This window comes from Sturnira hondurensis, unplaced genomic scaffold, assembly GCF_014824575.4.
Source record: "Sturnira hondurensis isolate 20B ecotype Veracruz unplaced genomic scaffold, ASM1482457v3 Scaffold0004474, whole genome shotgun sequence".
Taxonomy (NCBI): Eukaryota; Metazoa; Chordata; class Mammalia; order Chiroptera; family Phyllostomidae; genus Sturnira; species Sturnira hondurensis.
In genome coordinates, this window is record NW_028077105.1 from 3,184,478 (window position 1) to 3,202,778 (window position 18,301).

General features: G+C 38.4%; 1 protein-coding gene across 2 annotated transcripts in view; it reads left to right on the forward strand.

Annotated features, from left to right (window-relative positions):
• The window catches only part of MAP3K5 (mitogen-activated protein kinase kinase kinase 5), a 180,090-nt gene that overhangs the window by 31,521 nt on the left and 130,268 nt on the right, over positions 1 to 18,301 (forward strand). For both annotated transcript variants that reach the window (XM_037045671.1, XM_037045670.1), the window contains exon 2: positions 16,313 to 16,452. In XM_037045671.1, coding sequence (XP_036901566.1) covers positions 16,313 to 16,452 — 140 coding nt within the window. The remainder of the gene's footprint in view (positions 1 to 16,312; positions 16,453 to 18,301) is intronic.

Below are 18,301 nucleotides of genomic sequence, written 5' to 3' on the forward strand. Positions count from 1 at the left end.
AAAAGGACACTAGGGATATGTAACCTGGGAGGAGTGTCAGGGCTGCCAAGATTGTTGTCTGCAAATGTCTGAAGGCTTGTGGAGGCAGAGAAATTTGGTTTTTGTTTTTCACCTTAGGGTTAGGAAAGCAGAAGTAGAAACAGTGGATGAGTAGACAGACGTACAGTCCACAGAGAGTGTTCAAGCCACGGCCTCCAGGAGTGTCGAAGGGCACGCTGTGGGCAGAGACAGCTGGGTGGTTTCCAGATATTCTTCTAGTTTTTTGTTGTTGTTGCAGAAAGGAAAGAATACTGTTGTGCTGTTTGAATTATTTATTTTTTCCTCTTAGTGATTATGCACAGATTTTTTTCTCCCTTTCTTGGAAATTAGAACCCGTACGGGTTTCTTTGTATGGGCCACAGCTTTCTACTAAGATAGTTATTAGGATGCATACCACTTTCAACTTTATGTCAGTATTCTTTCTATGATTTTCAGTGTTTTGCTGGTCATTTTATTCAAAGGATACCATTAGATCAAATCTCCAGGGAATAATACTTGGAAACTCCTGAATCTCGTAAGTTATAATTGTTTGTTGTAACTAATTGCTCATAGTCAGGTATGGTATTATAATTTCGATTATCTTCTATATTTATCATTTCCACAGACCTGTAAACAAATATGTGTATTTTTTGTGCCCATTAAAAATTTTATAGTTTTCTATCAGTACTCTTTTACCTAGTCTTTTAACATAGATGTAAGGAAACCTTATTAAGTTAAATGTTAGGCTGAAAACCTACTATATTTACCATGAGAGATATGTGTTCTACTGAGGAAGTTAAGAATTTAGATACTAATCATTTTAAGTATCTAATCCTCCAAAATGTGTCTGGAGCCTGTTTCTGTCTTTCCTTTGTTAGTGCTACCTCCCTAGTTCAAATATCCTGGACCTATGAAGGGGCCTCCCAAATTGTTTCTCTGCTTCTACCCTGCCCTACTTCATTCCCATAAGCAGACATCCCAGAATGAATCAGGGATTAAGCCAGAAGAAACTTTAGAGATCAATCTGATTTTAAGTCATTAACTTGGAATGTGACTAAGGAATCACTGGATTACATCAACCAGTGTTGATATTATTGGGATTAAATTACCTGCTACAAAAAAGGAGCAGAGAATACATGCCTTTATGGAAATTATCATTGTAGGGAAGTATACGCAGACATGAAGTCTTTGTCATGTGTGTGTGTTTGTGCCCGGTTTCTGTGTGTATAGCTGGCAACCAGTGAGCAAACAAGCAATAAAAGCACGCAGACTACCTGCAGAAAAAACGGAGGCGGAGGCAATGGCAAGAGCCAAGCTCATAAATAAAGGGATTCTGTTTTCAAAGCCCACCTTGTCAATAGGGTTTTCTGATTTTCATGGCCAGGATTGTAGGTGTGCTTGGATCATGGAATTCCCGTACCCCCTGCTCAGAAAAGGGGGGAGAAAGCGGCGATGAGCTATTCAGTGGGAGTGTTACCAGCATCCTCCCTCCCCACAGCAGCCGGGAGCAGTGAGCTGGCTGGCCTTTCGTTCACTTGTGCCCCAATACAAACCTCTCTTCTGGGCTGTGTCAGTGACTTCATTATTGACTTCATTATTGAACAGTGTGTCTATGTGTTGAGGGTGAGAAGTCGAAAATGCAGGGAGACTAGTTTTCTCTCCAAATTTATTGATAAAATACACGATTTATAATTATGTTTGTCCCATTTTTAATAACTTGATATAGGAAGAGGGAGAAGTAGCTATCTATCCAACCAATTTGAAGGAACTTTTCTAAACAGGATACATAACAGATGTAAAATCTCCGATTAAATTGCTCAAAAAAATAGAAATTTTCAATAACTGCTGTATACATGCCAGCTACTGCCCTGTTAGCATTCTGAACGGGAAAAGTTGAGTCCAGATCGGCTTACACTGATCTTCATTAAAAGAGCCATTTATTTCCATTAGTATGTAAATGGATATTTGTTGCCAACATTTTTAAGGAGCACAATAGTGAGTTAAAATGCTGAAATATGCAGCCTGTGCTTTGCTTCAAAGCAAGTTGCATGCCTGATGGATGAGTGAGCATCTTTACATCAGCTTCCTAATTGGTGGTTTTCAGCCCTGTTGAAAATTAGAGTCACCTGATTCTAAAATTCCTGATGCTCAAGCCACACCCTAGTCTTAGTGATCAGGATTTCTTAGTGAGTTCTCATGCTCAAGTGTTTTTCAAAGGCCCTAGGTGATGAAAGCATGCAACCAAGGCTGTGAATCATTCTGTAAGTGACTAGGCCTTGCAATTGCACTTCATGTAACCAGGACTCCCAGGTGTGGGGTTGGTGAGGGATGTGCAGGGAAGGTGTGGATGTCACTACACACTGAGGCAGATAGCATCCAAGGTCCTTGATCTCTGCTATTGGCGTGGAGCTGCGGCTGGGTTTCAAACTGTGGTGACATGGACTAGCTCCGCCTTCCTGCACAATCCTAGGAAGTCTATGGGGGCTCTGTAGCTTCTGCCAAAGAAGCTCTCTTTATAAACTTTGACACCATGAACACAGCCTTTTTTGGGAGGGGCGTCCAGGAATCTTTTTGTTGTTAGTAGACTATTTTGTAGAGCAGTATTCCATAAAAAGGCCAAATATGCAAAGTGGCCTCCAAACACCGAAGGAGCCATGGCACCAAAGAGCAGGGGAGATAAGTCCAGTTTGTCTGTTAACGAGTTAAACGCAGTCCTGGGTGGTGGCAGGATGGTCAGATCTCTGCAGGGTTCACTCCCTAGACCACCTGCTTATAGCTCCCTTTAGAAGTGAACTTGTGTGGTGGGAAAATGAATGAGTGGGTGATCAGAAGGAACAGGGGGACCAGATATCAGGAGGCTTTTGCTCCAAGGTGAGCTAAGAGATAGATAGCATTGAGGGTTCCTTGCCCTGGAGGAAGGATTAATGGGAATTCCATGATTAGCCTGGAGCGTCTTTACACATTCCAGAATCCACCCCAGGGGAAGGAGGTGGGGGGAGTCAAGGGTCTCCACTCAGTTAAGATGTTGGATTAGCTTCAAGATGGAGTCTGCTTTTGAAGATGGAGTCAGCTGTGTCCACGCAAGCAGTTTAGGTTCACAGAAAAACGCAGCAGAAGGTGCAGAGATTTCCCATATACCCCCATGCTCTCATGCAAGCACAGCCTCCCCTAAAATCCCAGAACAGAATGGTACATTTGTTTCAATTGATTGTTAATATACATAAAGAAACAAATGCCGAGAGTTCCGGAGATACATAGCTTTCCTTGAAATGAATTAATTTTGTGAATGTCTGTATACATTTTGTGCTCCTCACAGCCACTGAATACTTGGTGGCAGTGGTGATACTTCGTTGACTTCCCTTTTGGGCCAAGGGCTACCTGGGAGACTCTTCTATTATTCAGAAAACGTTCTTGTAGGTTGGTTTTTGTTTGTCTCTTCCTGCTTCAGCAATGTGAGTTACAGGTTGGCCCTTACCATCATATGTCTCTTCCCCAGGGTTTTCTGTTCACCTGTTAGGTACCTCCCTCCTTCCAGTGCAAACAGCCAGGTACAGCTGTGGGATTATGAGTAAAGGGAGCTATGAAATGGGAAAAGACATGAAATTCCCCTTGGACCAAGGAGTAGGGGATATAGATAACACAGGCATCCCAGTGACGCATAAGGGAAGGAGATGTGTTTAGTAACTCAACTTGGAACATGTGAAGACACAAGCAAATGGAAATATCTCTCTCTTCCTAGTGAGAAAGAAGTTTTTACTAAAAAGAATTCTAAAAAAGGGCATCGTGCAATTTATTGCACTGCCTATAAAGTTCCTGTTGGAAGACCAGGTAGAGTAGGTGTTTGTGCACATGTGCACTCTTAGGTGGTGGAGCAGATACTTTGCCAAAGAGAAACTCCAGTATTAGGCAATCACAGAGCAGCCAGAAATACCACTCCTTCCCAGTTGCTGTGTACTGGAATATTACTATTTTGAAACTCTTACCCCTGCATTGCCTCCCAAGACCTCCCATCAGGATTAATCACTCCCATGGAGCATTAAATATTTCATTTGACTTTGGACTTCTGTAGCTCACATGCACTTGAATATTATAAGCTCATTAAATGGCTGGTGCTGATTTCTGTGACTGCTTCATAATACCTTGCACAGAACAGACAGTAAATACTTGCTACTTCATAATACCTTGCACAGAACAGACAATAAATACTTGCTAAAATAAACAGGCATGGGAGCAGAACAAACAGCACATTTCCAGAGTGCTGTGGTGACTGGGATTGAAGTAAGATGAAGAAACCTGAGTCTTCTCTGTTGTGTGATAAGAAGCCACTGGAAGCCTCTACGGAGAGCATAACTTAGTAGGTAATGCAAGGAAGGGGCTGCCATCCCATCTCCTCCCTGATCTATAGCTGTGTCTGTGGAACTGGCTTAACCCATTTTCCCCATTGGAGGGCTAGTGAAAGGGGTCTTTTCTTCCCTGTCTTTATCCTAGTGTGGCTGGCCTTTTAGAGGTACTGACAGCTCCCTTTTAAAATGACATTTTTATAATCACACCAATGAGTCACATTAAAACAAACAAAACCTTAATCTTCCTAGAGAGGATGTGAACTCCTTGAGACTGACAGATTTAATTTTAGTTGCAAGGAAAAAAAAGGACCGAGACTATTTCATTACAGTCAGTTAAGGTCAGCCACCTCAGTCTGTCACCAACAAAAGGATTCTTTAACAATGAAGACTTTCAGTTCTATGTACTCTCTCTAATAAATCATCCTCCAGAAAGAAGTTTTAAAACCCCACCAAAATGAATCATGGACCTCAAATGGAGTATCAGCACGTAAGCTGTGGAGTGAAGTCATTATTGGCAGTATCATATTTACACATATGTTGTGTTAACAGAATTACAGTTACTGCTAGAAGAAGATGAATAAATTTGAACAAAAACCTGCACATTTTGACTAGATGCTGATTATTTATTAGGTGTTGAAAGTGACTCTGACAGAGAAAAGAAAAGCATGGCACCTTTGGAGATGTTGAGGAATCCTTACTTAGAGACGTTTCCACTTGCTGACATGTTAGGAATCCCAGAGCAATGTGGAGCTCCCGGGCACGCGCCCACACTACGTAGATCCAACTGGGTTTATCAGTACAACAGATGATGTTGTACAGAAGGAAAGAAGGAAAAAAGCTTTTAAACTGGCTTGAGTAACTGTTTCTGCCAAACAAGTAGTGTGCAAGCTACTTGTACATTACTGCTTTCATTTTACTGCTTATATTTTCCTGTAGTAGGAACAGCCTGGTGTTCATTGCTGTAATTAAACTTTTTATTTTATTTTTTTATATTTTATTTATTTATCTTTAGAGGGGAAGGGAAGGAGAGAGGGAGAGAAACATCAATATATGGTTGCCTTTTTGTGCGTCCCCTGCTGGGAGTTGACCTGCAGGGAACTGGCCTGCAACCCAGGCATGTGCCCTGACTGGGAATTGAACCGCGATCGCCTGGTTCGCAGGTCCGCGCTCAATCCACTGAGCTACACCAGCCAGGGTGTAATTAAACTTTTTATTGCATGAGAAATAACACTCTTTGATAAAGAATATATACACTGACAGTACACTTTTTTTCTTGTTTTAATACAGGAATTTAATGACCACACTGCATTTTTTTTAATCCTCACTCAAGGACACTTTTTAATCCTCATTCAAGGATACTTTTAGATAGAAAGGAAGAGAGAGAGAGAAACATCAATGTGAAAGAGAAGCATCAATTAGTTACTTCCCATATGCACCTAGATAGGGGATTGTATATGCCCAAACCAAGGATCAAAACCGCAACCTTTCGGTTAGGAGACATCACTCCAACCAACTGAGCCACACTGGCCAGGGCTACTACACTGCATTTTTAATCTCTAAAAGGTAAGGGCTCCTACTACAGTCTCTTTATCACTCTTAAAATAATTCATTAGAACATGTCAGTTGTCAAATTTTCTCATGAATGTCATGATTTTTAAAAGTTTGCTTTAGTAGAATCCAAATGAAGTCCATAATATTGCAATTGATAATATCCCATAAATTTCTTTTAATGCCTAATTTCTCCCCTGTCTCTCCCCCCCACCTGTCTAACGTTTTTGTTGAGAAAATCAGGTCATTTTTCCAGTAGAATTCCCCATAGTCTGCATTTTGTTGATTGTTCCCCAGCTTTGATAACTATTATTATTTATGTAAGCACAACACACATGTACTGCAGCTGTTTCCCTAGACAGAGTGAGAAACATCTCTTGTTAATCAGAACAACCTCAAACATGAAAAAGTGCCACAGTCGTTTTTGCTATTGAACGCCATCAAGTAATAATGTTCCGGTATCCCCTGGCCACTTTCTGCTGTTTCTGTGTGAATAAGTTATAAAGGTAGAAGACAATTAGGGAAGAATGTTACTCAGGAGCACATTTATGAGGAACAATCAGATTTTCTTCAAAAATTATTAGACATCAACTTCTGTAACCTTACATAATGCAAGTGCCCGTTAAAGCGGACGATCGGTTCTGGTTGGCAGGGAGGACTCCTGTGTAAGATTCGTACAGCTACAAAGAGCTATTCTGTGTGCTTGGGAACCTCACGGAGGTGTAAACACAGACAGCTTTGATGATTTAATTAAAATCAAATATGAGAAAGTGAAAAAAGCATGCACCATAACCACAATAAAAACGACAGTAAACTCTAAAAAGCCTCTTAAATTCTCATGAGTAGCTTTTTCAGTATCTAATGGAAACAGATCGATTACTTGAAGACTGAAATGTATTATATAAAATGAGTTCATAGAGATCAAAACTTACTTTTATAGACTCTTAATCCCAGCATACCTTTGGGGAATATTGTCATGTCAAGAAGAAAAATGGTTTCAGTAGTGATATAGAAATGTTTACCATCAAAACAGCTTTGTATTTGTTTCTGCTTATAGTATGCTGCACAGCCCTGTCACGTGATGGACCTTAGCGTTCATTTTGACTGATACTTTCCATATATTACATACTCTGATCAGGTCTGTTGTTATTGCCATAACATTAAAAAATAAGTTCTTAAGTTACAGGACCTTTTTGTTTTTCTTTAAGAAGCATAATTATGTAGGGGAGGCTGTGCCTGTGGCCAGGGGAAGATCGCTGTATAAAGTACTTGCTGCGTATCAAAGGTACAAGTTGTGGTTTCTCTCCTTTCCCTGTGTACTGATATGAAGGATTCGCTGGAAGACTGAATCTAGTTGAAGCATTTACAGGGCTCCCATATGATACTAAACCACCATCAATGTCCTCTGTGCTTGAAGTCCTTCTCTAACAGGAGGGGCGGACCCTTATTTGGTCCAGTCTTCCTGGTGACCAAAAATAATCACTCTTTTTTAAAAAATGTTTTATTTATTTATTTTCAGAGAAGGGGAAGGGAAGGAGAGAGGGAGAGAAATATCAATGTGTGGTTGCCTCTCATGTGTCCCCCACTGGGAACTGGCCTGCAACCCAGGCATGTGCCCTGACTGGGAATCGAACCGCGATCCTTTGCTTCACAGGCCTGCGCTCAATCCACTGAGCTACGCCAGCCAGGGCTTCAAAAATAATCACTCTTAAGATTGAGATTTTAATGTCAGGTTAAGGCTTTTGTCTGTGTCCAGTAAGCAGAATAAAGTTGAAATTTATTCTCTCTTTTTATCATGTGCTCCTCATTTTCATTTTAGGTAGACAGAAGTAAGGAGAAAAGAGGTTTGGGGTTTTACAGAGCTTGGGTTCACATCTTGCTTCTGTTGCTGTGATAGCGTTCTTACTATTGCAAGTGATAGAAATGTTAACATGCATTCCATTAAGTTAAAAAAATGCATTGGGTCATGACTTCCTGTAGCAGAGGTAATGCTGCCTTCAGCCGTGCTTCCAGTGACGTCCACAGGATGCAGGCCTGTCCCTGCTGTCCCTTGGCTGGACTTCCTTCTCTGTTGGGCACAGACCCCAGACCGGTAAGAGTAACTACCTAAACTGAAGGATCTCCATTTTCTTCCTTCTACTTCATTATTTGTTAATGTTTGCCTTTTATTATTTTACTTCTTGCCCTTCAAATGTCCCTCCTTTTTACCAATGTTGGGGTTCTCCCATCACCACACATCCTACCCTGTCTGCCCCATCTGAGACTACAAAGCTCATCTCCTTTCATTAGCCACCCTCCCTGTAAAATCATAATCTTTCTGCTAATGTTTAAGTACACCATCCTAAAACTAAAGCCCTGTAGATCTTTCTATCCCATTCAAGTTTTGTCTGAGCTCTTGCTTTCCTTATTGAATGTAAAAATCCCTACCATGGACCTTAGTCAGTGTTAATCCTCCTCCTCTTTCTGCCAGATTCCTGGAGAATCAATCATCTGTGCTAATTATCTCCTTTTGCTTACCTCTGATTCAGCAGCTTTAGTTCTGTTGTGCTCATCTTTCTTATCATGCGGCTTCTTTGTAATCCTTGTGTTGAGATGAAAAAATGACCCTTACTTCTCCAATATCTATGTTAGAACCCTTGAAACTGAATGCCAATTTTTTGGAAAAAGGGCCTTTGCAGATCTGATTAAATTAAGAATCTTGAGATGATTCTGGATTATCTAGATGGGCCCTAGATGCCATCACAAGTATCTTTATAAAAGAGAGACAAAGGCTAATGTGACACCACAAGCCAAGGAATGCCCCAAACTACCAAATTCTGGGAGAGGCAAGGAACAGACTCTTCCCTAGAGCCCCTGGGACTAGTGTGGTCGTGACCTTGCTGACATCCTGATTTTGGACTTCTGGCCTCCATAACTGTGAAAGAATAAATTTCTGTTGTTTTAAGAAGCTAAGTTTTTTGTAATTTGTTATAATGGCCACAGGAAACTAAATACAGCTCTCTTTTAATATTCTTGGTGAAATTCATGACCAGAAATGACTTACTTTTCAGAAAGTACATGTGCCTGAGTAGCCAGCACACATATCAAGAAGTAGAACCTAACCAGCTCTACAGAAGACCCCTTGAGGGTCCTTTCAGCCCCTCACCAAAGTATTAGTTTTTTAGACTTTTAATATCATGTTTTTGAACCTAATAAAAACAGAATTATAAAGTACCTATTGTTTTGTGTCTGGATTCTTTCTCTTAATCTGTGAGATTCATCCATGTTGTCATGTGTGGCTACATAATTTTTTTGTTCTCAGTGCTGTATAGTTACCTTGTCTGTGTATAGCACAGTTTATTTATTTCTTCTACTGTTGAATGTTGACAAATAGTGCTGTTATGAACATTCATTGCATGTCCTTTGATGAACATTTATCTGTGTTTCTAATTAGTACATAGTGAGGAAGGGATTTTTCGAGTCACAGATGCCTGCTCATTTTTGCTATACTCTCTAAGTTGACAGTCTAACCCGCACTCACTGCTTCAGCTGTCACCCATTACTGGGACTCTGAATCTCTTTGATTCCGACCGCCCTTTTGGGGTTCCAGATGTCACCTGTCAGACACACAGACACGCACATAATGATTAGTTTATCCCAACCCAAGCTCAAGTTTCTACCCCAAATGGAGTTCTTTCTAGTGTCATTTATGGTGGTAATGGAATAGCATCCATCTGAATCACTGAAGTTGGAAACAGAATCGTCTTCCTTTCTTTATCTTGCATCCACCATACTCTTAAAGCCTCTTGATTTCCTTACCACATTGTTGCTGTATTAGTGTAGGGCACACGCTCCCTTTATCTGCTTCTAATTGGTCTCTCAGCTCCTGGTCTGTCTTCTCTGTCATCCATTTACAAAATCGAAGTATAGCTTCCCAAAACATTGATTCTGCCGTATCCCTTTTCAAAACTCATGGACATGGATAGATCACCATTGGCCATAGAATCATGTCAAAGTTTTATATGTTGGCTTTCTGTGCTTTCAAATTTGATTTCAGTCTTAGCGTTGTTTTCTATGAGAGTTTGTTATACGCTGCTTGAAGGGCATCCTATGAACATTTCTTGTAATGGCTCCGTATAATCACCATATGTTGAGAGTTTACTGTACCTGGCACACATGTAATCCTTATAACAGCTGTGTGTGGTTGTGGTAATCATCTGTGTTATTACCTTCAATTTATAGTTGAGGAAATCAAAGCTCAGAGAATTTAAGGTATTGTCCAAGGTCATTCATACGGAAACCCAGTAAGTCTGCACACACTGGAAGTCATGGTTTGTTGTTTGCATGTTCATCACTCCTCTCGTGGCCCCAGGACAGGGCAGTGTTTCTCCCAGCTTCTCCCCTCTGTAGTGTGCTTTTCTGCAGCTGCAGCTGCTCCTGGCAGAGAGCTGTGGTTCTGGGTCCCGCAGTTCTGGGATGGGCCCCTCCTGTGAATGTGCATTCTTTCCCTTCACATTCTCTAAAGCTGGAACATAGTGACCTGAACTCTTGCAGCTATGGCCTGGGCAAGGGGACCATAGTTGTAACCAGTCTTGTTTGATTCCACTCCCACCTGCTCTTGGAGATTCTCCCCGCTTCCTTCCATCTCTCTCTCTTTTATCTTTCTCCCCTCTAGGCTTCTTCTCCCTTTTCTTCCACTCCTTGCTTTTGTAAGGCTCCCTTTTTAAAGGTCCGTCTCTGGAGGTGAAACCTGTCCCTCTGATCACCTACCTCCCATGCTTTACTTTTCAGGTTAGGAAAACCCAGTGCAGTGTAATAATCAAGCATCAAACAAGCAAACTAGGGCTGGGTGAGGACATACGTATACATTTGCTTTAGCAATATAAGGTGATTCATGTTTGAATCACTGTGCACACATTTATTAGAATTTAGTGATGGGGGAATTATAGGCCAAATTATACTGTTGACACAAGCATGAATCATTATATATATGTAGTAGGGTTAACCAAATAATGTGCAAGAAAATAAAGTGATGCTGGTGAAGCTCCATGAGTAGTAATTTATAGCAGGGATTGCCAAACTGTGACCAATTCAAGACAACATTGATGATAGATTATTGTTCTATCCTTCCTGAAAATTTCAACAATCCTAGCTGTACATTAGGAGTTTTGCAATATCCCAACATTATATACCTACCAGACTTTGGAAAACTGACTAGTTAACTTTTTCTTTCAACTTCCATAACAGGTAGTAGATAACAGAAAATGTTTTATATAGTAGGTCGTCAAGATACTGGTTGAACTAAATTGGATCTTCTTGAGGATTAATCCATCACGAATGGATGGGGTAATTCAATGTGATAACTTGGGAAATTTCTATGGAATTTTGGAGTGCCTTTTAGACTAATACGTGCTAACTCACCACTGGGCTCTGTCTTTGTCGTCAGTGACCTGATGCCTAAGAAAAGCTTCTGAATAGATAAAAAGGAACTAAAGATTAATGTCTTCTTTCAGTTGTGCTTTTCACAAGCAGTAGCCTCATGTGAGATATTTAACTAACAGACATGGTATTATGAAGGAAGAATTAAGTACCCAGAGAAACACAGACCATGAACCACTGTCAGTCAATGATCCAAGGTGCAGTTAGACACAAGTTATTTGTGATTACCTTAAAATTTTGTATGCTTTAATATAACCCCCTGGTAAACCTAATGTATGCTCCATTTTACATTAACTCTATTGTAGAAACTACACCTTAGGTAAAAATGTAAGGGATTTTTGTGTCTTCGCTTGTACTTTTAAATGGTTTAGTCTTAAATTTTTAAATGGCATAGTTATACTCACACTATTACCATAAAACTCAATTAGACAATTACTGAGTGCGTTTATTCATGAAGTATATTACAAGAGTGTTTGCTTTGGTCCCCAAATCTATTTTGGTACCTCATTTGTGTTCTGATCTTGGAACCTCCACAACCTGTAAGTGTAGGGTGTGCCCCAGTTCAGAAGTAAGAGCGTAGACTCTCCAGCCAGATTGCCCAAGTTCAGATCCTGGTGCCATCTCTTTCTAGCTGAGTTTGGGCTGATTACTTTTACCTTCTCTGCCTCCAGGCTCTGAAATATTATTACCTGCCACAAAAATATTATAAAGGTTGTGAGTTAATAGTGGAAAGGCATACAGAGCCTGGCACATAGTAATATCTGAATATGTGTTTGTGATATAAACTGGATAAATTATACCTCATTTACTGGGTTCCAAGAACTATGGTGTAGTAGGTGTTTGTTTGATTTGTTGTGATTATATTTTGCATTTGTTAGCATGTTGTGGGATCATTTCACAAGGAAGATAATTTTTGCCTGTTTGTTTTACTACTTTTGAGAAGATACCCGTCAGAGTCAGAAAGTAGCCATAATAAGATTTTTCTTTAGTTTTATAACCAAATATTAACTGCTATAAAAGTGCTGTTACTGAAAGTTTTGGGCAGTATAACAAGGCAGAACAAAGAACAACAACAACAAAAAAGCATAAGAGACATACACATTGGGGAGAAAGAAATAAAATGATTTCTTGTTGCAGGTGACGTGGTTGTATGACATGGATCATAGTTTTATATCCCTTATGGTTCTTAACTTTTCCTGTCTGACTTTTTTCACTTAGATAACAGATGATTTGACTTGGGTGGTAGGCACACACTGCAATATGCAGATCATGTATCATAGAAATATGCATTTGAAAGCTATATAATCTTATTAACCACGTCACCCAAATAAATTTAATAAAAATAAGTAAATCAAATTTGTGCCCCCTAAAATGGGTCATAAACCAATATGTAAAATATAAAGCTATAAAATGTCTAGAAGAAAACATAGAAAACTTTTGTGACTTTTGGTTAGGTAAAGACTTTTTTTAGATACCACAGCTAAATAAAGTACAGTCCATCAAAGAAAAATATTGATACAGTGGGCTTAATTAAAGTTAGAAACTTCTCCTTTTTTAAGGTCATTGTTAACAGAATGAAAAGACAAGCCACAAACTGGGAAGAAGTATTTACAAATCACGTATCAATCAAGGAAAAATACCTAGAAAATAGAGAGAACACACAAATCTCAACAATAAGAAAACAAACTCAACAATGAAAGAAAAAGGAGGACACAAGCTTTGAATGCTTTACCAACGTAGATGGAAAAGTGAATTTTACTCTGTGGAAATTAAAAATAAATTTAGAAAAGAATACAAACATTCAAAACAAATTACTTATCTGAGTCTGAAGTACAAAAAAGTCAATCCTTTTCTGAGTTATCATACTGTATTGCAGTATTTTAAAAACTAGGCCAGTAAGCATTTTCAGTGTTCTGTAGAGCATTCAAAAGATGGACCTGTTCTGCTTAGATGTTCAGATCCAAATAGCATGTTTAGAAAATAGATCTGTTCCTGCTTAATGTTCAGATCAAAGGACTATACCTTATTTTGCTTGTAGCATTGATTTTGAATGTCTAGTTTCTCTCTTAATCTGAAAGCCTTCTGCTGTGTTTTGATTTTATTTTAGCATCAAATTCCACGAGTCAGTTTTCAGCAAATAACCATTGTCCACACCCCTTTTGCCACTACCTTGATTTAGCTAGTGTTTTTCTTTGCATGCCTCTCATTTATTTTTCACCAGCTATTGTTTTATTTGGTTTCTTTCCACTCCATTTTACTCTGTCTCTTGTTTTTAAAGCACTGTGACTGCGTGGCTGGCTTCTGTGGGAGAAGGAAGGAGTGTGAGTGCTGGAGGCAGATGCGGCATGTGGGTGGGTCGCAATGACTCATTTTTTTTAAGGTGTTGATTTTTGATGTAGAAATGTTAAGGACCCCTAAAGAAAATTTTTTATTTGTATTAAAGATCTTGCAAGTCACTTTTAACCTTGGAACAAATCTTTCGAAGCTCCTTTGACCTGTCTTCCTTTTTCATAACCTTACTAAATAAATCTTCCGTGTCTTTCCCGTCCATTTGATTTGATATATTTCTCTTTCACAAATGGGAATTCTGATATCACTCTCATTAGATAAGGCTGACTCTGCACCAAACAGCTTCCGAAGAGTCTGCATTAGTTTTATGTGCTGCACTTTGGTTTTACATTCAGTTGCTTAGGTGTTCAGTGTTATTCTTTTTCTATTTTGATGTTTTATTATAAAACTAATCAATGTTTAATCAATGTTTCATAATAGAAACTATGAAAAATATAGAGTGCATAAAGAAGAAAAAATAATTCATAATCCTCTGACAGAGCTATTGTTACAGTTTACATTTTGGTGTGTAACTTTCCAGACATTTTATATTCACGTACATATATATAATGTAGCTCATATATATTATAATTTATACCTTGTGTTTTAATATATTCTACACATTATTTGTATATTCTAATATTTTTATTTAACATAGCTTGAATTTACCCCCATTGCTAAATATTCTTATACAATAGTTTTTTAAAATTATTATTTATTTATCTTTAGAGGGGAAGGGAAGGAGAGAAATATCAATGTATGGTTGCCTCTTGTGCGTCCCCTACTCGGAACTGGCCTGCGACCCAGGCATGTGCCCTAACTGGGAATCGAACCGTGGTCCTTTGGTTCACAGGCCCTCGCTCAATCCACTGAGCTACACCAGCCAGGGCCACAGTAGTTTTTAATGGTTACATAATATGCCATTCTTTGAATCTATTTAGCTATCCATTTTCTTTTTGATTAATAGTTAAGCATTTTTCATTTCTATCATAAAGAAGTATACATCAGTGGACAATGTTACAAATAAGCCTGCCACATTTATGGGAATTTTCTCAGGGTAAATTTTTAGGAATAGAGTTACTGGGTCAAAAAGTGGGCGTAGTCTTAGGGGGTTAAGTCTCCTAGAAAGTTTACACCTCTCCTCAGCATGTAAGAATGAGGGTCATTTCTCTGCATCTTCATTCGGCATTTTGAAATATTTTTGGCCACTTGTTTATCAAAAATCTGGAACTGTATAGTTGGCAACATGGGTTACAGTTTTGTGAATTTACCTGCCTGTGTTTATTGCCTAATTTTATATTGTAATGTTTTCAATATAAATTGTTTGTTTTCAATTGACCACTAAGAGATGTTTTATAAAAATACTAACCTTTCATCTGTTACACATTGTACAGGTTTTTAAACATGTTAGCATCATCTGTTAAGGTTTTTGTAGGTATGTTAACATTTTCATTTTAATGATGCGTGGGATGCATTTTGCCATTATGTTTTCCAGATGTGGAATGTGATTATAAAGGAAGCTTTCGGTTTTCAAAATAAGTTTTCATCTTGACACCTTATGAAATTATATTATTATAATAATTAGTTGGCTCTGTTGAGGTTTTTTGGTTGACAAACATAACATCTGCAAGTCGTGATAGTTGTGTATGTTATTTTATGCGGTTATGCCTCCTTACTTTGTGAAATCTCACTGCATTAATGAGGATTTTCAGAAAGTATACTAGTAGTGGAAAGAGTTGATAACCTTATCTTTTCCTGGTTTCCATGGGAATGCCCGTAAGCACAAAGTTGCCAATTCTTATGGAAAAATATATATTATTCACGTTAAATAAGTGCACTTATATTTTTAGTTTGCAGTTATTTTTATGAGAAATGATTTGAATTTTAATTAAAGCATTTGGGGCATTTGTGGAGATGCTGATAATTTTTCCCATTGAGCCATCCTTGCATTCTCAAAGTAAATTATAAATTAATGATTTAGTGTTCTTATAGTATAATGCTTGGTGCATTTTGTTCATTTTTCTTTCATGTTTTGTCTATGTAAATGAATTTAAGGCTTATCTGAACTTCATTTTCATGACTTTATTGTCAGTTTTTGGTATAGGGTCATACTGTCTTGGTATTAGGCATCTCTGAGCTTTGGAAGAATTTGTATGTGGTTATATTATCTTTCCTAGTTATAATGTTTTATACTTTTGCTTTCCTTTTTTCTTGAATTAGACTTTCTATGGATGTGCTAGATATTAATTAATTATAAAATATAACTCTGGATTAATTCCTAATCTTAACTATATTTAAAATCTCATTTTATGGCTATTACTTACTGCTGCTTCCTCTGCGTCTGCTTCTGCAACCTTAGTTAACTTGCTTTACTGTTGAAATTTAACAGAGAGCATCAGCCCCCCTTCCCACTTCTGCAGACTCACTTCAATTTCCAGTAATTACATGATCCCTTTCTCGTTTAAACAAAGTGCAGTTTACTCTTTATAAAACCACTTCCGGCAGAACTGCAAATTCAAAAGTTAGTGGTAAGTACAGAGGGAAAATCCCTATCATTTCTTCATTTCCTCTCTGAGTACTAAGTTATTCAAACCAAAATATGCTTACCTGGCAATACTGAGGTGTCATCTTTTGGGGGCTTTGTGTTTTGTGTGCAGATATCGCCGTGGTGGAGATGAGCGACGCCTTCCGGCAGCCCTCCTTGTTTTACCACCTTGGAGTGAGAGAGAGTTTCAGCACGGCCAACAACATCATCCTCTACTGTGATACTGACTCAGACTCTCAGCAGTCACTGAAGGTACCTCATTTGCTTACTAAATAGTTACTTGAGGCACCAGAATTTTAAGGCTGTCTCTCTGTCATCCAAAAATATTTAAGTAGGTTTTGTTTGTGAAAGAATGTTCTTGTCAGTCCAATAATTGTTTAACAGTTACTAGTTAAATTATAAGGTTAATCTGGAATTCAGTGTAGAAATTTGATGGTACCCAGGAAGGAGAAAACTGAGCTCCAGTTAGAGTTACACCTGAGGAGACTGTGTTTAACAGGAAGTCAGTACACACACCGGAGAAAGGAGATTGTCTGAGTATGGTCAGGCCTCCTGCTTGTCACCATTGGGGCTTTCGTTGGGTACACCTGTTTCCGCCTAGAAATTCCCTGCTTCCTGTTGAAACTGCTCTAAGTTGAAATTCTCTGAGTATCCCCAGAAAATGCCATCCTCTTTCACAGGGATATGATTTCAATTAAGATGAGGAAGGGGAAATAAAAACTCACTGTGTTCATGTACAAAATTCACCATATTCTAAGTCATTCTCTCCATTAGAGAAACTTAAATAATATGAGGGCATTTCCTCCATGCAGAAAATTGCCTAAGATACTTTTGCAAGGCCAAGTAATTTTACACTGTGTGATTCTTTGAAAAGCATCTAACAGTTCAGTGAAACTCATGCTGAGTCTGACTTTATTCATTTCCTTTGTGAAACTTCCGGCTAGCTTTATGTGCTTTTTCTCATCTTTATTTTTCAGTTCCGAAATTAACAGCGTTGGGATGTGGAACTTAGAACCATATTTTTCATGGCTTGGTAATTGTTATATGAAGATCTCTAACCCCAAATCCACGCGAAAATTACTTAGTATTTTGCTTTTATCTTCGTACCTAACGTTTGTATGACTTTCTGTGAAAATCTGCACTTTCTTACAGCAGATATCTGCTGCATGGCAGGCATTGTGCTGGGCATCGATAGGCCGGCCCTCTCCAGAGTATTCTGGAGAGTATTGCAAGGTTTTCTCCTATTCTGTCTAAATCTGCTTTTTACCTGGAGCAGTTCTTTCAGAACCCTCCAGATTTTCTTCTTTAACTAATGCATTATAAAGTTTGTGTTGGTGTATTCTGAATTAGACATTTGGACTTGCAACTGTTAGCAGTTGGTGGAGTGAGATTATTTTAGTTTGTCTTTCTATTCTAATAGACTTTTTGCATTAAGTTTATTTTAAACAGGCAGTTTGTGTTGGACATTTTTTACTCTGTATTATTTTTGTTTTTGCCCTATTGGTATCTGATGATTTAATTTTATGACCATTCTTTCCCAGGGAAATCTTTCAAGTGAGTTAAAATTACAGAGAAAGAGATAAAACTAATCCTAAGGAAATTAAGGAAAAATTCCATACAAAATTGAAACAAAAAATAAAATATCTAGGAATAAACCCAACCGAGGATGTAGAAGACCTGTACATGGAAAATTATAAGACACTGAAGAAAGAAACTGAAGAAGATATAAGTAAATGGAAGCATATACCATGTTCATGGATAGGAAAAATTAACATCATTAAAATGTCTATACTATCCAAAGCAATCTATAGAGTCCTATCAAGATTCCAGTGACGTATTTCAAAGAAGTAAAACAAATACTTCAAAAATTTGCGTGAAACCATAAAGGGCTCTGCATAACAATAGTGATACTGAGAAAGAAGAACAAAGTTGGAGGAATTATGCTGCCTAATATCCAACTATACAACAAGGCCGTGGTAATCAAAACAGCATGGTACTGTCATGAAAACTGACACATAGATCAACAGAACAGAATAGAGAGCCTAGAAATAAACCCACACCTTTATATAAATTAATATTTGATGGAAGAAGCAAGCACATA